Below are 23,638 nucleotides of genomic sequence, written 5' to 3'. Positions count from 1 at the left end.
AACTTTATATTTATTAAGAATTTATCACCTCTGTTTGGGAGAAGAACCGTGTTTGATATATGAATAACTCCATTGTTGCCAAGAATGTACTCGTTTTTCATCCCATTGCCGGATACAGTAACACCTTTTTTGTCACAGTCAATCTTCAGTCGTTTCCCACTTAATGTTTTCATGTTATATTCCTCTGTTATAGCTGGGAAGCACAAAGGATGTGGTAAAACGTGGTTTTGAAGCAAAGCTGGAAAAAAAATTATTCATCTCGTAAATTAGAAAAGATAATAGCTGTTCATCTGTTTTATCTTGTTATAAAAAACATCCCCTAATGTTGAACACAAATTTCCTTAAGATTACCCTGTCTATAAGAAAATCCAGAATTGGATGCCAGTAGCCACCTGGATCAAACACAGTGTGCTAATGATGTTAACTGTGTGCTAATGATAAAGCACTGTGTTGTGATGTTAAAACTTTGATTTCTACTAAACAAAGCTCTAAAAATGTACTTTCTTGAATGAAATGTACCAGACCCCTAAGCTTTTAGCGACTGTCCCGCTTTGCGCAACACGCGCACCTCCCCTCGGAAGGCACTCTCCCAGGGTGGCGAATGTGGTCCGCCAGTCTCATGGTAGTTATAAAAAATGGAACACAAGAGTCTCACTGTTTTGTACCACGAGTTTTCAGGGCTCAAAATATAATTTCCCCAGAAGCAGTTATTGAATTTAGAAACAGCATAAAAAAGAAATCAAGTGGTGTATTTACTTTCATAGCAGTTAGACTATGTGAAAATGTAAATATTTACCATAGACCTACTTGAATAAAATTTTATTAAATTGTTTGAGGCTGCATAGCCATTGCTGCAATTGTTCATCATCTCCATAAGCTTACCTTACACATGGAATGTTCCTGACCTGATCATAAGAACCATATAAATAATTAGCAGAGTATACCACTAAGCATTTAAGTATTACCTATGGGTCAAATTTGCAGTATACCTCAACAGGTCTACCTCAACAATGGAACTGAATGAGCTTCGTTTTTAGAGTGTTAAATTTGAGGCCAGCATTACGAAACGAATACTTGAAAAAGGAACGTCGTACGAAGCCCATTGAGTCCCTTCAGTTCACAAAAGAAGAGAGAGAGAATTTCTGAGGCACTAGCATTTTTACAACAATGGACGGAGAGAGTCCTAATCTCGGCCATCAACAAAAATCCCTGAATTTTGCAGCAAACGTTTCTAATTCGTACCAGTTGGGCAAAATTCTACTGAATTTCTAACTAAAAGAAAAAGTTGTACAAATGTACAGGTCGAAGTAAAATGTACTGAATTTTTCTAGTCTAGAAGTAGTCTAGGTTTCTTGTGCTTCCAGAAGGTAGACATCACGAATATAAGACTTCTTTGAAAGAAAGGATATAAATTTATATCAGCAGGCTAAGCATCTGACATAGTCTTAATTTTTCGAAAGACTGAAAACCTACATTCAGAGACCCTAATTTGTGAAACGGAGGGAAGAATAAGCAGCATTAAGTGGGAAATATCACATTGGTTACTGTCACCTACCACCTGGCAAAAAAATTGAGCAGCGAGAAGAAATACAAATAATGAATATAATTAAGTATATCATTACAGAATTAGTGATTATTTGGAACCGTAATTGTGTATTGTAATAGAGAAACATCGGAAGAACAGAAAGAAAACTGAAAAAGCGATGAACAAATAAAAATTCTACGCGTTTGGGTGTTTAAAGACGAATGGACCGAGAAGATCAAAGAGGTATCATAGACATATTTTGACGCAAAAGGGTGACTGGACCGAGAAGACTAAAAATGTATCATAGATGTATTTTGACGCAAAAGGGATGAACCACGTAAACAGGATTTAATGTACTCCAAATCTCATAAAAAAAAGTGTCAGAGATTTGAATATATTGTGGTACCCTTTGCAGATTATATGGTTTTGGTTACTACTTTCAAACTTAAGCTAGAGAACGTCATTCCATTGACCCCAAGAAACAAGAATGAGCCCAGATGTATAACGAAAAATAAAAGACAAGACGAATAATTTAAAGGAAAATAGAAGAATTCCAGCAAGCATACGTAGAAGGAACAGACATATGCCAGTTCTGGACTCAATGTAAAATAGGGTAATTCATTAGAAGTCTTGAAAAACAACAGAAAAGATATAAAGAAGCTCGCAATTTCTACCTATACAAGGTTCTAACAGACCAGAAGGAGGATATGGATTCTTGGCAAAGTATCTAGCCCTAATATTATGAAGTCCACCAACAAATAAAAAAATAAAAGAAACAGAGTCTGAAAATCTCAAGTTAAAATAGATACAAAGATTTAGAGGAATCCGGACAGATAATGACTTCAGAAAAAGTTAATACACAAGCAAATAGAAGCGAAAAATCGATTGGGGAAACCGAAAATTGCAATTGAACAACTAACCAATGACCAAGAGAAAATACTAGAAAAAATGCTTCCTTTTACAGGACACTTAAAAACACACACACAAGAAAATACGACAAAGAGTTATTCTGGTGAATTCCAGACTAGATGCTAGTTTACAAAAGAAGAAAATATACACATGAGTGAAGGAACTACTAGATAGGAAGTTGAAAGGTGATATCCTAATTTAAAAGGGAGTATCGGCAGAGCTCGATGGTCTTAGCTATATTTTCCCAAACGAATGTGGGGTGAATCTGGGGCAACTTCTGCAAATGTACTGAATGAGTTCACTTTAAGATAAAGCCCTGATAGTGAAGCGTCAGTAACACTGCTTTTAAACAAATGTAGACTCAGAGAGGACCAGTGAAACTAGTGACCAATTTCATTGACAAACTACAATTACAGAATATAAACTAAACTAGAAACATAGTTTGAAAGATCGGGTCTTGTCAATCTAGGTGGCCTCCACACAGTTGTCGATAAGTTGAAACAAATCGGTGTCACTCATGGTATTAGGTACGGTTCTTATGATACCAAAGAACGATCGTTCACTTATTTTAGCTTTAATATACGAGCTGATACTGCTAACAGCCTGAACGACTAACTTTACTTCGTCGTGGTCACTAACAACAAGTTTCCCTTTTTCCTTTGTGATTTCGTTTCTATAGTATTGCTACAGCTATTCCTGCACATTTAGTCAGGTAATCTTTAGGAGAGTCGGAATCACTTTTCCCCTTTAGCGGGTTTGTCGGTGCGACTGCATAGTTCGGAGGGATTGCCTTACGCTGTTACTTTACACTGCTTCTTTTCTCACATTGCCTTTATACCTTTTAACGTAGATCAAAATAGCCATTTGGAGATTTATTTAGATTGGGAAACTTGAAGACTTAAAGATGAAAATTTTATATTCTCCTATCGAATCAGGTGGAACTAGGGTGGTAATCTTCAGAGTACTGTGTAAGTCACTCTTCCTCAAAAATATTTTTGAGTTTGGGGTTAAAAAGGAGGTCATCGATTGCAGTTACGAGTCAGTGGTTTCACTTTCTAGTCAATGACGATGTAGAAGAAAATTTAGAAAAGATAATTGAGCAAAATAACTCAAACACCTTTGCAGTGGATTTTCAGTCCCCTAAGGCAATCCAAGGAATAGGAACTGAGCCAGTAGCCCTAGAATATTGAAAGAAGACTCATTTGAACGGAAATTCAAAGTTCTAGCACCGTTTTTTAGTGACCAAAAAAATTGAAGGGCATCTAGCCCCCCTCCCATGCCACTTTTTGCCAGAGTCTTACGATAAAGTCCAATAACTATGCCTTTGGAGATAACATTACCTCCCACAGCCCCTGGGAAAAGGTCTTTAAGTTATGAAATTTGTCTATTGTTCACGTATAGTTTTTGTTATTAGGAAGTTCGCATATAAATTTTTGGGTCGGGGGAGGGTGAATTTCCTTCTAGAGGAATCTTCCAGGAGGAGAATTTTTAATGGGAGGGAAGTTTCCGGGGGTTAACTTCTTAGGGAAAATTTTGCACTGGGGGAATTTACCAGAATTTGCCAGAAGAAGACTGGGAGAATTTAGTGATAATTATCTGGGGACCATTTTACCGGTATTGAATTGTCTAGAGGATCTTTTCGTGGAGTATGAGTCAGGTTTTCCGGCATCGTTTAAAAAACGGTCAGAAATCAAATAAAAAAAAACAAGTTTTTGCACTTAAACCTAAAGATCAGCATTAAAACTTAAAGCGAAATGGAATTATAACGTACACGAAGGGAATTGTCTCTCCTCAATGGCCAACTCGTTGCGCCAAAGTTTGACTTTTTGTCCCAATTCTTTAAGAGCAACTCTTGAAGCACAAGAGCTGGTTAATTAGAACATTAAGAAGCTTTTTTAAAAGTATTAAAAAGTTTAGCGTGGAGAGCAATTTATTGAGGAGGAGGCAACCCTCTCATATAGTTATAATTTTTGTTCGTTTTAATTTTTAACTGTTCTCCATACTTTCAGTTTAAAAAGCTAGTTTTTTTTTATTTACTTACCTAAAAAGAGGCATCAGGACCAGGTTAATTATTTCTTGGAGGCTGAACTGTCTAGATTTGGTATACCCTGTAGTGGGGCTATTCGTCCGGAGCATGTGAAGACCAGGGTATATGAGGAACCATGAGTGTAGGTTAGAGATATCAGTAGATAAAGGGTAAAATTGAGAAGGTCATCCTAAATCGTTTTCACCATAATTTATGCAAGAAAATTGTCAAATCGAAATTCAAGCGAAAGGAAATGATACTAGCAGTTCCTTAACAAGCCCAGACTATTAAACAGATTCCAGAGAGAAGAAGAAAGGACAAAGAGGCAAAAAAGGACAAAGAAGTAAGGTGGAAAAGATACAAGAGAAATGGTACAGATTCTACTAGGAAGAATACCCAAAACAACATAACAGTCACCAACATTGAACGGAATCCTTAATGGGCAGCTTAAGCCTATAAAATGGTTTCAGCTTACATACTGCTGGTTATGAAGCTAGAGATGATTTACTGAAGATTATGAATAAGATTTACGATTTTGGACGAAAACGTGCAATAGCATACCTTCAATTTAAAAAAAATTGCTAAATTGATGGGTTAGCCAGAAGACCTTTGGGTAGCCAAACTTAAACTCAACATAAATCAAAAATCACAAGCTGCCTTTGCGGCTCTATAAGTTGATGAATCTAGAAATTTCCAAAAACCCAAATAGACTAGTTTTGAACAGTTTGAGCTACCTCTTGAATGCTTCCAGCAAAATTTCAAAAATGACAGGAAGAGAAATGAGAATTTCAACATAGGCTAATAGATTTAGGACTAAAATTGCAAGAACTTGGAAAATATAATAATAATGGTATAATAATGGTAGATAGTGTAGAAGAATAAAGCACTTCATTACTCATACAAAAAAATAATGGATCAGTTTTTGGAAATTTAATGAGGCATTTTGTTTGAAACGGTTTTTCCAAAATATATTGCGTAAACCGCGAAGTAGTGCTTCTTTTCGTTTTAAGTTTCAACTTTGGTCTGTGCTTTCATCTGCAAAACTTTGTTTTTTAAATTAATTTTTGTATTTTTTTAGTTAAAAAATATTTACAAAATTGGACAAAAAGATCTTTTCCAACTCATGCAAAGAATCTTTTTTTTTGTTAAAAGAAAATTTTTGCTAAAATAGGCAATTAAATATAGGTTTAATTTTGCATCTTTCTTGAATTTTGCCTTAACAAATCTGGGATTAATCAAACAGTTCGTGGTAACGAACTGTATCAAACAGTTCGTGGTAACGAACTGTAGTAAGGAGCGATCCGGCTCAATAGTAACCAAAACTCTAAAAAATTGAATTTTGATATCAATAGCTACATCAAAAGAATCGCATTTTAATGCTGATTTTAAATATATAAGTTTCATCAAGTTTAGTCTTAGCCATCAAAAGTTACGAGCCTGAGAAAATTTGCCTTATTTAGGAAAATAGGGGGAAACACCCCCTAAAAGTCGTAGGATCTTAACGAAAATGACACCATCAGATTCAGCGTATCAGAGAACCCTACTGTAGAAGTTTCAAGCTCCTATTTACAAAAATGTGGAATTTTGCATTTTTTTGCCCGAAGACAAATCACGGGTGCGTGTTTATTTATTTTATTTTATTTTATTTTTTTTTTCCCAGGGGTCATCGTATCGACCAAGTGGTCCTAGAATGTCGCAAGAGGGCTCATTCTAACGGAAATGAAAAGTTCTAGTGCCCTTTTTAAGTGACCAAAAAAATTGGAGGGCATCTAGGCCCCCTCCCACGCTCATTTTTTCCCAAAGTCAACGGATCAAAATTTTGAGATAGCCATTTTGTTTAGCATAGTCGAAAATCATAATAACTATGTTTTTGGGGATGACTTGCTCCCCCACAGCCCCTGGGGGAGGGGTTGCAAGTTACAAACTTCAACCAGTGTTTACATATAATAATGGTTATTGGAAAGTGTACAGACGTTTTCAGGGGAATTTTTTTGGTTTTGGGGGTAGAGTTGAGGGAGGGGGCTATGTGGGAGGATCTTTCCTTGGAGAAATATGCCATGGAGGAAAAAAATTCAATGAAAAGGGCGCAGGACGAATCTGGTCACGTTAGAAAAAAACGTCAAATTAAGAGCTTAATATACAATGTTGGGTGTTCGGAGCCTCTCTATTATGGAGTATAATTTGAAAATAACACAACTATACGAGCGATAAAACATATATACTACAACCATAACTCAACTAACGAAAGAACTGCTAAGAGATAACACAACTATAAAGCGAAAACAGGTGAAAACTAACGGGAAAATAAACGAACTAAGAGGTGGAAGGGGCCCAGAGAAAAAAATATAATCTTTTTTCAATTTTGAGCCTAACTTCCGCAAAGGAGTAATAATGTCAGAAGCCCCGAAATACCGAATTATTTTCTTTTCAAACAGTTCGTGGTAAGGAACTGTAGTAAGGGGTGACCCGGCTCAATAGTAAACGAAACTCTAAAAAACGGAATTTTGATGCTAAAAGATACATCAAAAGATTCGAATTTTTACGTTGATTCTAAATATTAAGTTTCAGTTAATTTAGTCTTTGTCATCAAAAGTTACGAGCCTGAGAAAATTTGCCCTATTTTGGAAAAAAGGGGGAAACATCCATTAAAAGTCACAGAATCTTAACGAAAATCACACTATCGCATTCGGTATATCAGAGAACTCTATAGCAAAAATTTCAAGCTCCTATCTAAAAAATGTGGAATTTTGTAATTTTTGCCAGAAGACAAATCACGGGTGCGTGTTTATTTATTTGTTTTTTTTTTGTTGTTTTTTTTTCCAGGGGTCATCTTATCGACCAAATGGTTCTAGGATGTCACGAGAGGGCTCATTCTAAGGGAAATGAAAAGTTCTAGTGCCCTTTTTAAGTGACCAAAAAATTGGAGGGCAAATAGGCCCCCTCCTATGCTCATTTTTTTCCAAAAGTCAACAGATTAAAATTTTAAGATAGCCATTTTGTTCAGCATAGTCGAAAACCATAATAACTATGTCTTTGGGAATGACTTACTCCCCCACAATCCCTGAGGGAGGGGCTGCAAGTTACTTTGTGGCTTTGTGGGCTTTGTGGGAGGATCTTTCCTTTGAGGAATATGTCACGGGGGAAGAAAAATTCAATGAAAAGGGCGCAGGATTTTCTAGCATTACTATAAAAAAACAATGAAAAAATAAACATGAAAACGTTTTTTCAAATGAAAGTAAGGAATAGCATTGAAATTTAAAACGAACAGAGATTATTACGCATATAAGGGGTTCTAAAAATACTTTAGCATAAAGAGCGAGGTATTTAGGAGGAGATAGATACCTCGCTCTTGATGCTAAAATATTTTTAGTGATTTCAACTATTTATTCTACGGCCTTTTTGATTCAGGGGTCATTCTTAAAGAATTGGGACAAAACTTACGATTTAGTGTAAAGAGCGAGGTATTAACGAGGGTACAAACCCCCTCGTACACATAATAAAAATATAAGAATATAAAAGTTTGTTACGTAAGTTAATTCTTAAGTTACGTATATTTTTTACTAATAAAAACGTTCGTTGAATATTAAAAGTTCTAGTAGCCTTTTTAAGTAATCGAAAAATTGGAGGGCAGCTAGGCCTCCTTCCCCACCCCTTATTTCTCAAAATCGTCTGATCAAAACTAAGAGAAAGCCATTTAGCCAAAAAAAAATTAATATACTAATTTCATTTCAATAATTTATGTGCGGAGAGCCAAAATCAAACATGCATTAATTCAAAAACGTTCAGAAATTAAATAAAAAAACTAGTTTTTTTAACTGAAAGTAAGGAGCGACATTAAAACTTAAAACGAACAGAAATTACTCCGTATATGAAATGGGTTGTCCCCTCCGCAGTCCCACGCTCTTTACGCTAAAGTTTTTAATTGTTTTAAAAAGTAGAATTGTGGCAAAGAGTCAAACTTTAGCGTAAAGAGCGAGGGACTGCGGAGGGGACAACCCATTTCATATACGGAGTAATTTCTGTTCGTTTTAAGTTTTAATGTCGCTCCTTACTTTCAGTTAAAAAAACTGTTTTTTTTTATTTAATCACATAAAGAGTCCATGGGGTATTTATCCTTAGCCTTTCTGAGAAGCTGCAAATAAAAAAAAAATAATTCAAGAATCTATGAAATTATAAAAAGAATTTAGGATGTTTGTTTAATATAATTTAGGAAAATTTGAGTTTTCAATTGAAAATGAATTGGTGCCTGAAAAAGAATATGAATTTCAAAAATAATGTTCTATCAAATTTTCAAAAATATTCTACCTGGGTCAAAAGGCGGAGATATCACCATTATACTAACGTGTCTTGTCTATAAGATTCTTCTTTACATTATTGATTTTTTAATCACGAGGGTCATTACATTCCAGATATTTAAGACAATAAGGTAACCATGACTTCAAAATTTTATCACTGATGAATGCGGCTGTTTTCAACTCTTTTCGACTATAAATCTACAGAAAGTATGCTGGAACGATCATTAGCTTTGAGCTGAACCTTTAAACATGTCTCTACAATGTTGCATGCATTCTAGTTCTTTTGACATTGAGGGTGACCTCCGCTAGTTTTTGCCCCTAGCTAGACTTTGAAAAACTGTTTTTGTGGTGTTTTCATTAGAAAAGGCTCTTTTTTGGTATTTTTATTAAAAATATAAAAAAAATCGGAAAACAACCCAAAGTTGGTTTTAGGTGCCATATGACACTTTATTATTGCGCTATCAAACTTTATAAGAAATGATTAGATATAAAAATTAGCTTTTAAATGTGCCCTCAAACAGAGCTCTCTAACATGCTGCAGTAACCATCTAATTCTGTCAGTCAGCAGACGATTTAGAAGCAATATTAAGAAGGCTGGGAGGGGGGATAGAGTAGAGATTGTATTGGAAACCAACGGAGTAAAGTTTTCAACTATGGAGATAATGATAGAAACTTTTGATTCTTCCCATCTTTTCCATCCCAGAAATTGATGGCACAAGGCACTTTAGGTTGGTGTTACCAGATGAGGTTCTGGTCTCTCTTGCAGCCGGTGCGAAATCTTGATTAGTGCCCATCATCCCCTGTTTCCCAAAATTTTCAAGCCAAATTTCAACAAATTTTTTATTTATTGAAAAAATTTACCAACTTCACACTTTACTTTATTCTAATAAAAATAAATTTCAAAAGCTATAAAGCTATTAAAATTGTTGGATCATTTATTTGAAATTCTGCACTCCTAAAAGTTTTGCACCCTAGGCGAGTTCCCCCTCTATCTCCCCCCTTAAACCTCCTCTGGCTGTTACCAAGTCAAATTTATGAAACATTATTAGATATAAATAATTACTATTGAAGGAGCCCTCATAGAGTTCTCTATGATGTTTCAATCCCCCCCAGCCTTCCCATTCCGGGGACGGCACGCAAATCTGACATTTCGGTGCCATATTTCACTCTGTGATTGCATTATCAAGTCAAATTTATGAAAAGCAATTAGATATGTAAATTACCTTTTAAACGGTCCCTTAAAATACTCTCTATGGTGTTCTAGTGTCCCGTTAGCGGCGAAGAATAAAAAAGAATAAAAAAAATACGATACGTCAGTTCGAAATCTGTTCCAATTCAGTTACTATTGAGCCGGGTCGCCGCATATCTACAGTTCGTTATCACGAACTGTATCATTACAAGCGGCTTAATACCATTTTCAAGGTTGATGCAAACCCTATGTATAGAATAGATGAAAAGTTTGTGTCAGTGGGGTCCCCCAAGTTAATCCTAAGATTAGGTTTAAGAAGGGAGTAATAGCAAGTAAAAGTACATCTTGCAGACAGAACAATTGGGACTAGTCAGTTCAAATATATGCATTTTGGATTAAATGGGCACCATCCACTTTTCAGTGATTATTAGATTGCATTTTGGAATCATTAACATATAGAAAAGCCTACTCAGATAGCATTATCTTTTTTCGGATTCTTTTAGGGATTATGTGAACCATATGGGGAAGCATTAATCAGACTTACTGAAGTGGGTCTGATCTTAAATGGAATAAAATGTTGGAAGACACATACCCAGACACATACCCAGACTCAGTATCTGGATATTAAATTGGATATGATACGATAGCCCTAAATAGGCAATTCAAAAGACGACTGTCCTAGCGGCAAAGAAAAAGTTTGATCTTTTACAGGGTTAAGAAAGTATTATGAGTTGTTTGTGCCGAATTTCGCAACAATAGTGCAGCCAATTTAACACGGATTTTTATTGCCCTTTGTCCTCTAAACAAATGACTCAGACTATGGGGTAGTATTTTTTTACCCCAAGATTTAGAGAATTGGGAGTACTCTAAAACTTCTTTCCCCCAAAATTTATCAGAAGCTAAATTAAATTACAATACAATTGGAAAAGAAACTTGGGCACTTCCATATATATATATATATATATATATATATATATATATATATATATATATATATATATATATATATATATATATATATATATATATATATATATATATATATATATATATATATATATATATATATATATATATATATATATATATATATATATATATATATATATATATATATATATATAATATATTTAGCATTTGCCTAACTGGGTACACCAGATTGTGAGGCCTAAAACCACTACTGAGTTGGAATGGGAGAGTCAAGCCTTCCATTTATATTTCCAATTTTGTTTGAGATCCTGCACTGAATTGAAGAGTCAGTGTTTTGATCTCAATTGTGTATTTTGCTCCATTTTTGGCAACAGAAATAGATACTTTATGATTACAGCTGGTGGAAAACTAGGAAAGGTGAATCCCCAGCATCAGTATTCTTCAGCCGGGAAAATACCAGGGTTTACCATATTGAAGTTTAAGGTGATTTCACCTGCCGGTACAATTTCTGCTCGGTTGTGCTTATGTTAAGTGTTACCCTCCTTCGACTGAATCCGCTAGCTGGGTATTAGTGACTGAGATTGGAATTGAGTGGCCTAGTGAGCGCTTAATGTTCCAATAGTGTGTATTTCTGAAGTTAGTTTAAAGTTCTTCACCAATTGGAGTTGCTTACAAAACCATAATCGACGAGTCATACTAAATTAAGCAAATTAAATTAATGAATTAATAAATTTATATTAATTCATACATTTCTACTATAAAAAGACGCTTTAAGGCTTTATAGCTATCTACCGCACGAAAATCTAATATTTTGCGTTTTCATTCACTACTAGTTATTCAAACTTGTATAAATGTATAAAAGTACCATTAGTCAGCTTACTTAAGGTAATCTTTTTTACAAACAACCGATTACGAAACAATAATTTCTGTTCGTACACTTCTCTCTTTACTTTCACCAGAAAACTATGTTTTGTCTAAAATTGATTACCATGAGACAGTTTAATATACTTAAAAAATAGGTTTATTTTTGGCTTTTCTAAGCGATATTTTCATCATCAAAGAAATAGGGAATTGTTTGCTTTTAGTTTTTATCGATAAGATTTCTAGCTTTAAACAAGTAAAATATCGCTTATTTTTGTCAATTCAAGATAACATTTTTCAGCTTTAAAGAATTAAAATCAACAAAGTTATCGGCTTCTATTAAGAATAATTACAATGGAAAACAAATAGCAAATTGGATTTAGGAAAAATTTCAAGTAATGGAAAAGTCTTACGCTCTATATTTACGCTGATTACGATTTTATAGAAAAGAATAAAATTAGCCCAAATATTGACAAACATATTACATAATTTAGTGGGACTACCTGATCTTGCTTCTTTGTCATTCATAATAGCTCTTCTTCTTTGAGGCGTAATTTTCTCAAAAGCCTCGTCAGAAGGAGCAAATATCGTAAAGGCAATTTGACCTGCAGATCTAATCTTGTTAACAAAGGCTGCTTCTTCCATCGCTTGCGACAAAACATTGAACCTTCCATCCTGAATCAAATAAAAATTTTAAGTTATATTCTGAAAACCTATCTTTCGTTTATCATTGAAACAGATTAAATTAAACACTAGAAATTGTGATGAAGTAAAACATTTTTTTAGTTTATACGACTTTTACCGAACTAATGCAGAATATTCTGTATATCTACAAAAAAGAATTTAATTTTTACATGGAAATTAAATCTGAAAAAAAAACAAAGTTCCTCTGATGCAAGTAAACAGTGAAGTTGTGACCTAGCAAGTGTTACTACTTCACAGACATATGTGACATATATCTACAAGCTAGTGCAAATAAATTTACTGCAGATGTTTCCATTTTGTGTAGAGCTATACAAAACTGCTTTATCCAAAAACAATAGGAAAATATTACTAGCGAGTTTGTTTGGATCATTTTGATAGAAGTATGTTGCAAAGTCCTCAAAGCAGTAATTTTTGCAAGTTTCAAGTCCCAACTTCGCTCTTGGGCTTCAAAAAACCTAGTTTCTTCAAAATTATGTTTTACTTGTTTTTAGTTAAAAAAAACCTATGTACTGTTAGATAATAAATTTGGACATCGCTTTTTATAATGACTTTAGACAAGCAAATGTGAACAAACGAAATGTCTATGTTGAATATAGAAACTCAGTTGGGGTTATGAAACCCGTTTCGTTGTTGTATCTTTTCTTGAAACACGAACGGAAGGAAATCCAGACTTTTTCGGTCATTGCAAGCCATCAATTTTTTGTTAGCCCGCGGAAACGAAATTATTAGCTAGCAAAAATTATGGTATGTGTGCATTATTCGATACATACTCGAGAAATGAAGTTTGGTTAATCTTAATGAAATGTACCGAAATATGCTGGAAATACAACAATTTAGTAACAAAACTACGAAAACCACATCAAAGAATTACGGTGTAGCGGGGCCACACAGAACGCAGTATTTTAAATACCACACCTAACCTAACCCAACCCAATCAAAATACCATCTCTATATATTAAATATTTATTAAATATATACCTACAACGTAGATTTCAACTTAGCCTAAGCTAATTTTCTGTGGATACTGCCAGCCAAACACCGGTTATTGTCTTATCTGTAGATTCACGTTCTCGAGTGTGTGCAGAATAATGTACAAGTTCCAGAATTATTAGCTAAGAAAAACTCGTTAGCTAACAATTCTTAGAAAGATAATTAGCAGAGCAGGAACGGGTAAAAAACAAATACAAATTGGGAAAAGAAAATCATGTACAGTGAACTACGCTAGCCTATGACCCCGTGGAAATTTGTAAGATAATAGTGAAGAGATCTGCTAACTGAGAGCTATTAGCTGTCATAGATTCTTTCTCAATTTTTTATAGCATACAACCCGGTCATCCTGCTTAGCTGCATTATCAGAAATTTTCTGAATATAATGAAGTATTTTTTTTTTTTTTTACAACGTCTAACTGGAAAAAAAGCCCTGCATTAAGATGACCAAAAATGACAGGCCAATAGTAGCAATAACAGTGGCAATGGACTCGTTTAACCTCTATTTTTGAATGATCCTGAATTATTCTCTACGCTACCATAACTAATCTTTTTAACCATCTTAAAAATTTTCCAGTAGCATGCTGGCACTGGACAAAGTGGGTATATGCCATTGCTAAATCACGCAAAAAAAACGACGATGTCTAAGACAGTAGGTCTCGAGTCAACAGGTATGTGATGAAAACAATTTTAATGACACGATTTTTATTTCAATTAGACGTCATGTTATGTTTAAGGCGTTTCATGCTTATTTTTTTAATTCTTGAATTTTTTGCTATATTTAAAATATTCTTCTACTGAGTCCTTACAGTAGCTACTTTTTTCAAAATCAGCGTCAATTCAAAATTTTTCGTTGGATAATCCTTTTGAAAATGTATAATAAAAAATTTGTCAGTGTGGGCTGTGGTTTGATCTTTACTTGGTTGCTATTACTTTCTAACCATGACGGGAGACTTACAAGACCTTTAACAATGGTGACTTCAATGGTAAACTTTCCATGATTCCTAGCCCTCTCCACTCTAGAAAATATCACCAAAAAGTGCCTATGCTGAAGACTGGTAAAAAAGAGAAGGCAACTCACTGCTACCTATGCAAAAGAAAAGATGTTCATTTTTTAAAAACAAATTGGGGCTACAAATTTCAAGTCTGTGGTTTTCAGCGATGGGAATTTCAATTTTCATTCTTTTTGTTTCGATTTGGCATCATGACTAAGAGATATCAGGTTCTATTTCGGAATTCTCAAAAACTTGCTTATCATAATTATAAATTTTGATTCCGCTCGGTGTGAATAATATTTAGTATTTATGAGTCAGTGTCTATTGGAAAATTTTACCACTCGACAATTTCTTAGAAAATAAATTTTGAAACTTCTGGTTACTATGCTTGGTTCACTGGTTCGCTCTTTGCTGTGCTTTTTGCTCCATTTTGCTTCTTACTTTTCGCTTTTAGCCAGGATTGACAGTTATTTCTGGGCAGAACAAAAGATAATATAGTGCAACTCGAGCCAAGTTCAAGCTGCGGGATGAATCGGTACGAAAACGAGGTAAATTCCGCCTCAGTAAAAATTTGTTCCAAAAACAAGTCGAATCTTAAAAATCTCTCTACCTTCAGCTATTTCTTTATTTATTTATTTATTTGTCAATTGAAAAACCGTCTACAAAAGCTTGAAAAGGACGTAGAAAAATAGGAAAAAGAAATTAAAAAAAAAGAAAACAATAGTACGAGACAAATATCGAAAAACCCAATAAAGATCAAATAAGAATGCTAATTATATATAAATCAAGGATAAAATCAGAATGAGAACAAAACCAAAACGAAGCGAAACCAAGGACAAAATAAGGGCAAAATCAAACTAAGCAAAAACAAATTCACATATACAGCATCAGCATATTCATACATAAAGAAGCGAAAAAAAAAGATCTCCCCCAATAAATACACGCAGTAAACACAAATCACTTAAATACTATTGAACTGAAACGGGATACCAATCATTCAGTGAATGAGAAAAACTAAGCCTACGGTTACACTTATTAATTAAGTTAGAGATTGCAAGTTTAAGGTCAGCAAGTCCATACTCTCCAACCAATGGAGAATCGTAATACCAAGGCGGTAGCTGAAGCAAATACTTGGCGAACTTAAAGAAAATAGACATTACTTTCAGACAACCACTTCTAGTAAACAGCTTCCAGGACGGTGCAATATACAAAATGTGAGGGAGGGCTACAGCATTGAAAAGCCTAGCCAATAGTAGCTGGTTGACTCGAATTTTTGCTGCAACAATCGATGCATGAGAAGCAGACATAAGTCATACGAGATGGGATAGGAGAAGGGATCGGGTTCGACGTAAAAACGAACCAATGAGAATACCTTGATAAAAGAGGTGGTAAGCAGTACTAACAATGGCATCGCCAAGCATTATAGAGGACGGTGTCTCTCCTTTCCAATTAAAAAGCACTATTCCTGACTTATCAGCATTGAAACGAGGGCTAAGTTTAAGATACTCCTGTTGAAGTGCGACAAAGACCTCTTTTATTCTTTAGAGGGTACGGAAAGAGATTTAAAACATCATCTGCATAACAAATTAGAGACAGATTCAAAGAAAAGAGCATCAGAGATTTAGGGCTCTGGTCTTGGCATCAAACCCACAATTATTGAAAAGATTATTAGAAGAAACTGCTCCTTTAAGCGCATTATTCAAGACAGGAATGATTTCCTATGTGGAACAGGGGGCATATTTTCATGCAGAGGTAGTTTCAGGCGAGTACATAGTTAATAGTACATATTTAGAAGACAGTGAATCGCCGAAGAATTTAGTCAACGTTTGGCCACTTTGAGGAGTCTAACTGGGTAGATGATGGAATCAAAAGAGCGCCTGATATCGTGACTAGCAAAAATTAAACATTCGCCAAAGGATTCGGTATCAATTAGTACATTGGCTACAGCTGTAGGGGCATCAGCACAGCCTGTCCCCTGCTTGAACCCGAACTGGTGAGGTGGGGTGCAACTTGTCTTTTCAAGGTCAGATCGAAAAAGAAGTTCGAAGACTTCGGAAAAGGAAGTCGCAATTGTAATAGGTCAAAACGACGAACATTCTCGGTTTGGTTTTCCTTTTCTGAGATTTAGGATACGATCTCCAATGCAAAAAGAATAGGGTTCAATTCTCTGTGAAAAAACTATCTGCACTGAAAGTGCCAAGTGTTGGACTAATGCCTCTCCCCCGAACTTCATACGGAAAGCACAGATGTGGTCATTACCCTTGGATGATTTAGGTTTTAAATGCCCAGTGACATCTACAATTGATGTTGTACTAACAAAGAACTCTCTCTCTCTCTCTCTCTCTCTCTTTCTTGGCACTGATAGCAAGGAAATTATCTAACTCAGTTTCATAAAAACGTCCAAATTTCTGATCAGGAGCAGCAGATTTGGGTTCATAGCAGGTATGTCATTCCTCATAAGGAATGTCAGCCACAGAAACAGGCAAAGGAGACCTATCTCTGCAAGAGACAATTCAAAATAGAGGAACTATATCATTTTTAGCACTTGACGAATAGGCATTTAAGGAGGAATGGTCCAGTACGCCATTGCAAGGTAACAGGCATTTAATAGGTTTCTGCGATGAAGAGTCAAAGCCTTAGAAAAACGTCTCTTTGTACAGAGACGAACAATATTCACAGTACCCGTCGAAGGATGATTGCAAGCCTTCCAGAGATTGAACCGAAATTTTGCTTTGAGGCAAGAAGCAACGAGATCAGGGTTCGAAGGTCAGCCTGTTATCATATACTTGCGTAATTTCCGAGGTGAGACAACTTGATTTTCTGAAGAACGAAGAGCATGGCTGATTTCAGCTACATACATAACCAGGCGAAGTCTCACGTCACATTTCGACAATTTAGTTGATTTTTGCAAAACGAGGAAAGGAGCCCGTACTTCACTCAGAATAAAACCCGTACAAGAAGAAAACATATAAGAATTGATTCCAGTCCAACTAAGACGGGTTTTTGGACTAGGATGAATCATATAATTATTCTGATTTTTGAAACCGTGAATTCGGACAATGGATGTAATAGGGAGATGGTCAGATAATGGATGGTCAGAAAGAATATTTACCGCTTCAGCAGAGAGACTGTGGGATACAGCGGTATGATCTTGATCTAGATTAGATGTTCGAGCAGAATTTTGAATATATGTAAAATTGCTATCTTACGCAAAAACACGAAAATAATCGCTAAGCAAACTCGTTATCATTGACGTACGAGCTGATTAATGAATCCCTATTTTTGATACATCGTAATTAAAATCACCGGTAATTTTGCAGGAAAAACCTGCTTGTTTTACTTTATCCGAACATGAAGCAAGGTTTTGAACAGAAAATGCAAATAATCGATCAGATTGATCATTACCGTAATGTGTTGGCAGATACACATTAATGAAGTTACAACAGTCAACCGTAATTGCAAGGAAACAATCACCCGTCTCAAAAAAACTAGAAAGGACATCTGAAAGTAAAAAGAATGTTATGCCTCCTGACGGTCTACCTTTCCACTTAACATTTTAGCAGAAATACAGAATGAAGAAGCTCCTTTTAATTTAAGTGAATTCACGCTAAACTTAGTAATAAAATGCTCTTGAATAAAATAACAGAATATCTAAAAATAAGGTTCTCATAAAATGTTATGTATTTATGAGCATACTATGTTATGAGGTAGGCCCATTCTTATTATATACTCTTTTAGTTTCCATTGTAAAGTGGTGGCTTGAAACTGAGGAGGTAATCGGAACTTCAACAAAAAATTGGTCAGTCTAGTTTTTTCGGATAAATTAGTTTCTTTTAGCTGTCAGTTCATTTTATGGGCTCCCCTTTTTTAGCATTTTTTTTTTAATCCACATTTTATATTTTTAACTCCTTTTTTAAATATTATTTTTTACATAGGTTAGTGTATTGATCTTCCCCTAGGGAGCAAAAATAATAGAGGTTAACTTACTGATGTGACAATATCAGCTACATCTTTGTTAATAAATATGGAAGGATCAAGAACCTCGTCAATCAAATGAACGACTCCATTTGTGGCCTCTTGGTCTTTTCTCACTATCTTGACACAATTCACTGTCAGCATCTAAAAAAAGCTACTGTCTTAATGTTATGTTTCTTGGAAAAATATTTAGAGTAAAAACTTATAACAGTTGGACTATAACCCACTAACAGAAACAGTTCTAATTATTTTGTCACAACCTCCTTTGTAAAGAAGGATGAGGTTTTTCTTAATCACATGAAAACACTTGATCTAATGAAAACAAGTAGCGGAGCAATGTCTGAATCCATGAAATAACATTTTCCCCTTCTCCTGTGTATCTCTATTCTAGATTCTAGTGTATAATTGATTCTTTTTCTTCGGTGATCTATCATCTTATTTTAGTGATATTATCCATATTCATTGATAATATAGAATAATTCATTTACATTATTTATCTTTCAGAAAATTAATTTACTTAAGAAGTGAAATGATAATCCCTTTAAAAGTCTACACTGCCTTGGTCCTGTATCGATGGTGACAATAGAACACTTACTCCCTTTCATTTTAACATTCGTAATCAATTCTAAATTAGACATCCAGCTACGTTCCTAGAGTAGTTTGACTGAATAGTCCACAGGCTGACAAGAGAAGCCACGACTCTCATATTCTTTTCCACACTCTTAAATTGACATCAAGTACACTTTTGTATGGCTATTCAATGGTTAAGAACAAAACTAAAACTGATGTTAGAGTTAAGCTGAAGTAGATCCAACAAGGAACACGTCAATTTCTTCATAGTAAATAATCCGCAAATTGCATTGGGTATTTATAACTGAAGGTCTCTACTTACTTTTTATATAGATCCTTTCGTCTGTCTCTTTGTTTGTTTGTCTAACAGATCCTTTTGTTGCTTCTTAAACCGTATCCTAGGCAACAATTGAATTTAAAGTCAATGTGGCTTCAGATAACTAGGTATTTCCTCCAAGGATTTAACGAAATAAATAATTTAAGTTTACAGCCTACTTTTTTGGCTCAGCAATTGGATAAAGAAAATGAGTAGCAGTAGTGCCAGTTGCAATAGTGTTTGCATGAACAAACTGGGTTTTGGTTAATTCAATGCCCTTCAATATCCATTATAATTTTTCACCTTGCGTTAAGCCTTCCTTATGACATCGCTTATATGCCTTTTTGAAAACATGTGTGCACATAGTGTGTTTTATGTACTTCAATATCCTTCTCGGCATTCGTGGAAAGCTTTAGTTTAGTATCATTAGCCTCAGTAGTGGCAACAATCTTTGTAGCAGTATTTGTAGTAGAATTATGCAATTAGAAGTTTTTGGTTAGCTCATCATCCATCTCAACATACCCCGAAAGTTTCAAAAATGATGCTCTAAACCGTTGCAGAGATATTCCTGATATTGATAGTATCTTCTGTTCAAATTATGAATCCAAACCACTAATAACATATTGATAATCCAGCCCATTAATAATTTAATAATTCAATTCATTTCCGATTCATTTCTTTTGAAAATCTGCATGCACATAGGGTGCTTTGATTTAATTCAATTTATTTCTCAATATGCCCTATTATCCTCCCCTTCATATCCTTAGTTGTAGTAGTAATAGAAACAATAGAGGTTGTATCAGAAGTAGAAACAGCAGTGGTAGTACGCACATATCGTGGTTTGGCTAGTTGAAAATCCCGCTTATCGCGCCTTGAAAGCTACAACTTAAAACTGTGAGCCGCTCGTAAGATATTGCTGGTACACCCTTTTGACAAAATGTTTACCCACAGTAAGCCTTTATAGTAGTTGCAATAGGAGCAGCAATTAAAGTGGTAGTAACAGTAGTATTAGTAATAGCAGTAGAATCAATAGTAATATTAGCAGTAGCGTGCACATAATGCATTTTAGTCAACTGATATGCCCTTTGACAACCTGCATTGCCATAGTGTGTTTTAATTTAGTTCAACACTCCCCTCAACATTCCCTAAAAGGTTCACTGAGTGCCCTTGGTCATTTTGGACTCAAGGTCCAAACATGCCCCCCTACCTTTCCGATAACAAATACTATATTTTTAGCAATGGGCACATTTTATATCTTACTAGCTGTTGGGGTGGCGCTTCGCGGCACCCCGACACCTATTTAGTGGGGACGCTTCGCGCCCCCCAAGTCCCCCCGCGCGTGTAAGTCGTTACGCGCCATATTAGTTACGCGCCATTGTAGTTGTGTCCCTGTGTACCACCTATGAATATAGATAGATTTATATATATGTTTTGAACTAAGTAAAACTTGCGAATATACAACATTCTTGGCTTTCCCATTGTCTTTGCATATACGAAACCTTATGTACTTATAATGACGCCATATGCAAACGCTCTTTTTACAAACAAACAAACATGCATACCCACAACTCGTTTTCGTATAGATAAATAGATAGATAGATACAATACAAATTAACTGCGTAAAACTTGCGAATATACAACATTCTTCGCTGTCCAATTGTCGCTGCATATAAATAGATTGTCAGGTTTACCGACCCTCGAACATGCAACGTACAATTGTCCATGGGAAAAACAATCAGTATTAAGATCTACACCACATTTTCCTAATGATTGACCTTGAGCTTTGTTGATGGTGATTGCAAATGCTAATCGATTTGGGAATTGCAATCTTTTAAATTGAAAAGGCAGATCCATTGGAATCATGGGAATGCGAGGAATAAGAACAGCCTCACCCTCAAAAAGCCCTGTCAAGATTGTGGCCTCTATTACGTTTTCCATTGTTTTTTTTTTTACGGCAAGTCACGTGCCATTGCAAAGCAATGTGTGGTAGCAAAGTAATACCAATAATATTATTGGTACGCCTATTTTTAGTTGTAGCACGTGTGGTGGAAACCCTGAAAGATCCACGGAATTTAAAAATTCAGATGGATAATTAACCGCCTCATTTGGTTCCAAAACTGTGTCGACTGACTTGTAAAGGACTGCCTGGTCTCGAATCTTGGTCAAAACAATATTGTTGATTTCGTGGACGTCTATATTTTTGGGTGCAAGAATCGTTCTTTCACTTAGCCATTTATTATTTTTATAATTGTTTAGAATATTCGGAAATACTTTTTCAATCAATTCATTTTTGGACGTCACTAAATTACAGAATTAAGCAGGTAGTTGTATATGTCCTGAAATTGAGTCTACTGGGAGCTTTCCGTTTCCAATTGCCAGCAATTGATCTGAAAATGTTTGACCAGAGTCATCGTTTTACAATCGGACACGCATATTTGTAGTTAATTTTAATGTCTTTACGTGTGCCCATAAATTAGAATTTTTCAGGCAAGCATTCATTTCGTCTGCAGGGGTTGATGTAGGTATTATAGGTAATGTTTGCCTGAAATCTCCCACAAGCAATATTAATGTGCTGCCAAAGGGTTTCTGATTCCCTCGCAAATCTTTCAAACATTAATCCAGAGCCTCGAGCGATTTTTTTGTGCCATTGTGCACTCGTCCCAAATAATAAGTTTGCATTGCTGCAATACTTTACCCATCCTAGATGATGTGGAAATATTGCACGTGGGAGTTTCTGTAGAATGCAAATTCAGAGGCAATTTCAAAGCGGAATGAGCAGTTCTTCCACCAGGCAGCAACGTTGCGGCTATTCCGGACGACGCAATTGCCAACGCTATATCATTTATTGATCGAATTGATGCCAGAATCAGTTTTATCACAAACGTTTTACCAGTACCCCCTGGCACATCCAAAAAGAAAATTTCTCCAACGTTGTTATCGACACAATGCATTATCGTATCATAAATGTCTTTTTGTTCCGACGTTAACTTGGAAATGTTATTTTGTAAATACGACAATAGATCACTCGTACTGTAACTTTGTTCACGATCCAATTCTACACATGTCGAAACAGCAGCGGTACGATCAGGTGAAGGCATTCCCAAATCCTGAAGAAGTTTGTTTGCCATACATACGCACAAATCTTCTATAATAACTAAAGTGTAGTTATAAATTTCATCTCTAACCGTTTTCGATGGAGTATATCTTCGAACATTTTCGATTTATATTTTTCCCATAACTCTGTAGGAGCTGAAGAAGAGCAAGTTGTTAGTATGATTCCAAACAATGCACGAATTTGACTTGGAGTTGACGTTTCGCACGCATCATTGATTCAGTTATCCAAGTGTTGGTCATTCTCCAATAAATTCAGAGCTTGGCATGCACTACGGTAAGTGTCATGTATAGTACCGTTTACAGTTCTCAAATACTCAAAGGACGTCGGACCGGGTACATTCACTCACCAAAAGCAGGCGTAGAAAGAAGCATTCATGTTGATTGGGGTGAACGGTGTAGAGTATTCCTATCGTGGTATCTTTGAAGATGGTACGTTGGCCGTCGACTGACTTACCCTATTTTCGACGTTCAAATACTTTATTTTTAGTATTCCACGTGTAATGCAAAGGCACTTCAGTATACAGCAGTTTTTTTTTGCAAAAGAATCATTTTTTGCATAGCGAAAAGAAAGCAGTTAACTTTGTATCCAGTGGATTCAGGGCTCTTTGTTGCACGTTGGATTCCGAAAAATAAACACGTTGACCATTCTGTAAATGTACCGCTAAGTGAACAACAGCTGGACTACGTTCATGTATCGGAGATGAAAGAATTCGCCAAACAGCCTCATTTCTGCTTATGTATCTTCCAGCCTGATATTGTACGATTTCGTCGATATCTTTGATTTCGGACTGCAAGCCAAAAACTGCCATGTCCCTGCCTTTGTTGACGTATTTACATATGTATTTGATTGCCTTTACGGAGTTACAGTATTCAACGTTTATGTGTACATTAAATGTTTTTGATAATAATGGGGAATATGGAACAACCCACTGGTTATCTACTTCGATGGTGGTACCGTTACGCTTCTTTATTATTGCTGTTTTACCGCCATCTTCAGTAGATCTTCTTCTATATTGTGGGTAACCATCATTGCCAGTAATTGTGTTGGGTACTAAAAGTCGAGGATATTGCTTTGTGCACCTTCCTTTGGCCATGCATGGTGAATTTTCGTTCAGTGCACCGCAAGGTCCATGTATCATATTTTTTACAACAATATCATATAACCCCTTATCGACATTTTCATCACGTATTTCAGTGGAAATCACATCATCAATTTCATTAGAAGTAATTTTATAATGTAG

The 23,638-nt window shown here is 35.4% G+C and overlaps 1 protein-coding gene and 1 long non-coding RNA gene across 2 annotated transcripts in view; one reads left to right on the top strand and one right to left on the bottom strand.

Moving 5' to 3' along the window:
* The window catches only part of LOC136040118 (periostin-like), a 90,727-nt gene that overhangs the window by 28,010 nt on the left and 39,079 nt on the right, over positions 1-23,638 (bottom strand). The window contains exons 6-8 of the mRNA XM_065724219.1: positions 18,410-18,541; positions 12,239-12,410; positions 29-238 (exon numbers count right to left, since the gene is read on the bottom strand). Coding sequence (XP_065580291.1) covers positions 29-238; positions 12,239-12,410; positions 18,410-18,541 — 514 coding nt within the window. The remainder of the gene's footprint in view (positions 1-28; positions 239-12,238; positions 12,411-18,409; positions 18,542-23,638) is intronic.
* The window catches only part of LOC136040126 (uncharacterized), a 71,334-nt gene that overhangs the window by 11,799 nt on the left and 35,897 nt on the right, over positions 1-23,638 (top strand). Inside the window, exon 2 of the long non-coding RNA XR_010620628.1 lies at positions 14,005-14,098. This is a non-coding gene — a long non-coding RNA (uncharacterized LOC136040126). The remainder of the gene's footprint in view (positions 1-14,004; positions 14,099-23,638) is intronic.

The sequence above is a fragment of the Artemia franciscana genome, chromosome 2 (assembly GCF_032884065.1).
Source record: "Artemia franciscana chromosome 2, ASM3288406v1, whole genome shotgun sequence".
In the NCBI taxonomy this organism is placed as follows: domain Eukaryota; kingdom Metazoa; phylum Arthropoda; class Branchiopoda; order Anostraca; family Artemiidae; genus Artemia; species Artemia franciscana.
Note: the sequence above shows the minus strand (reverse complement) of the source record. Positions and strands in the feature narration are given on the sequence as shown.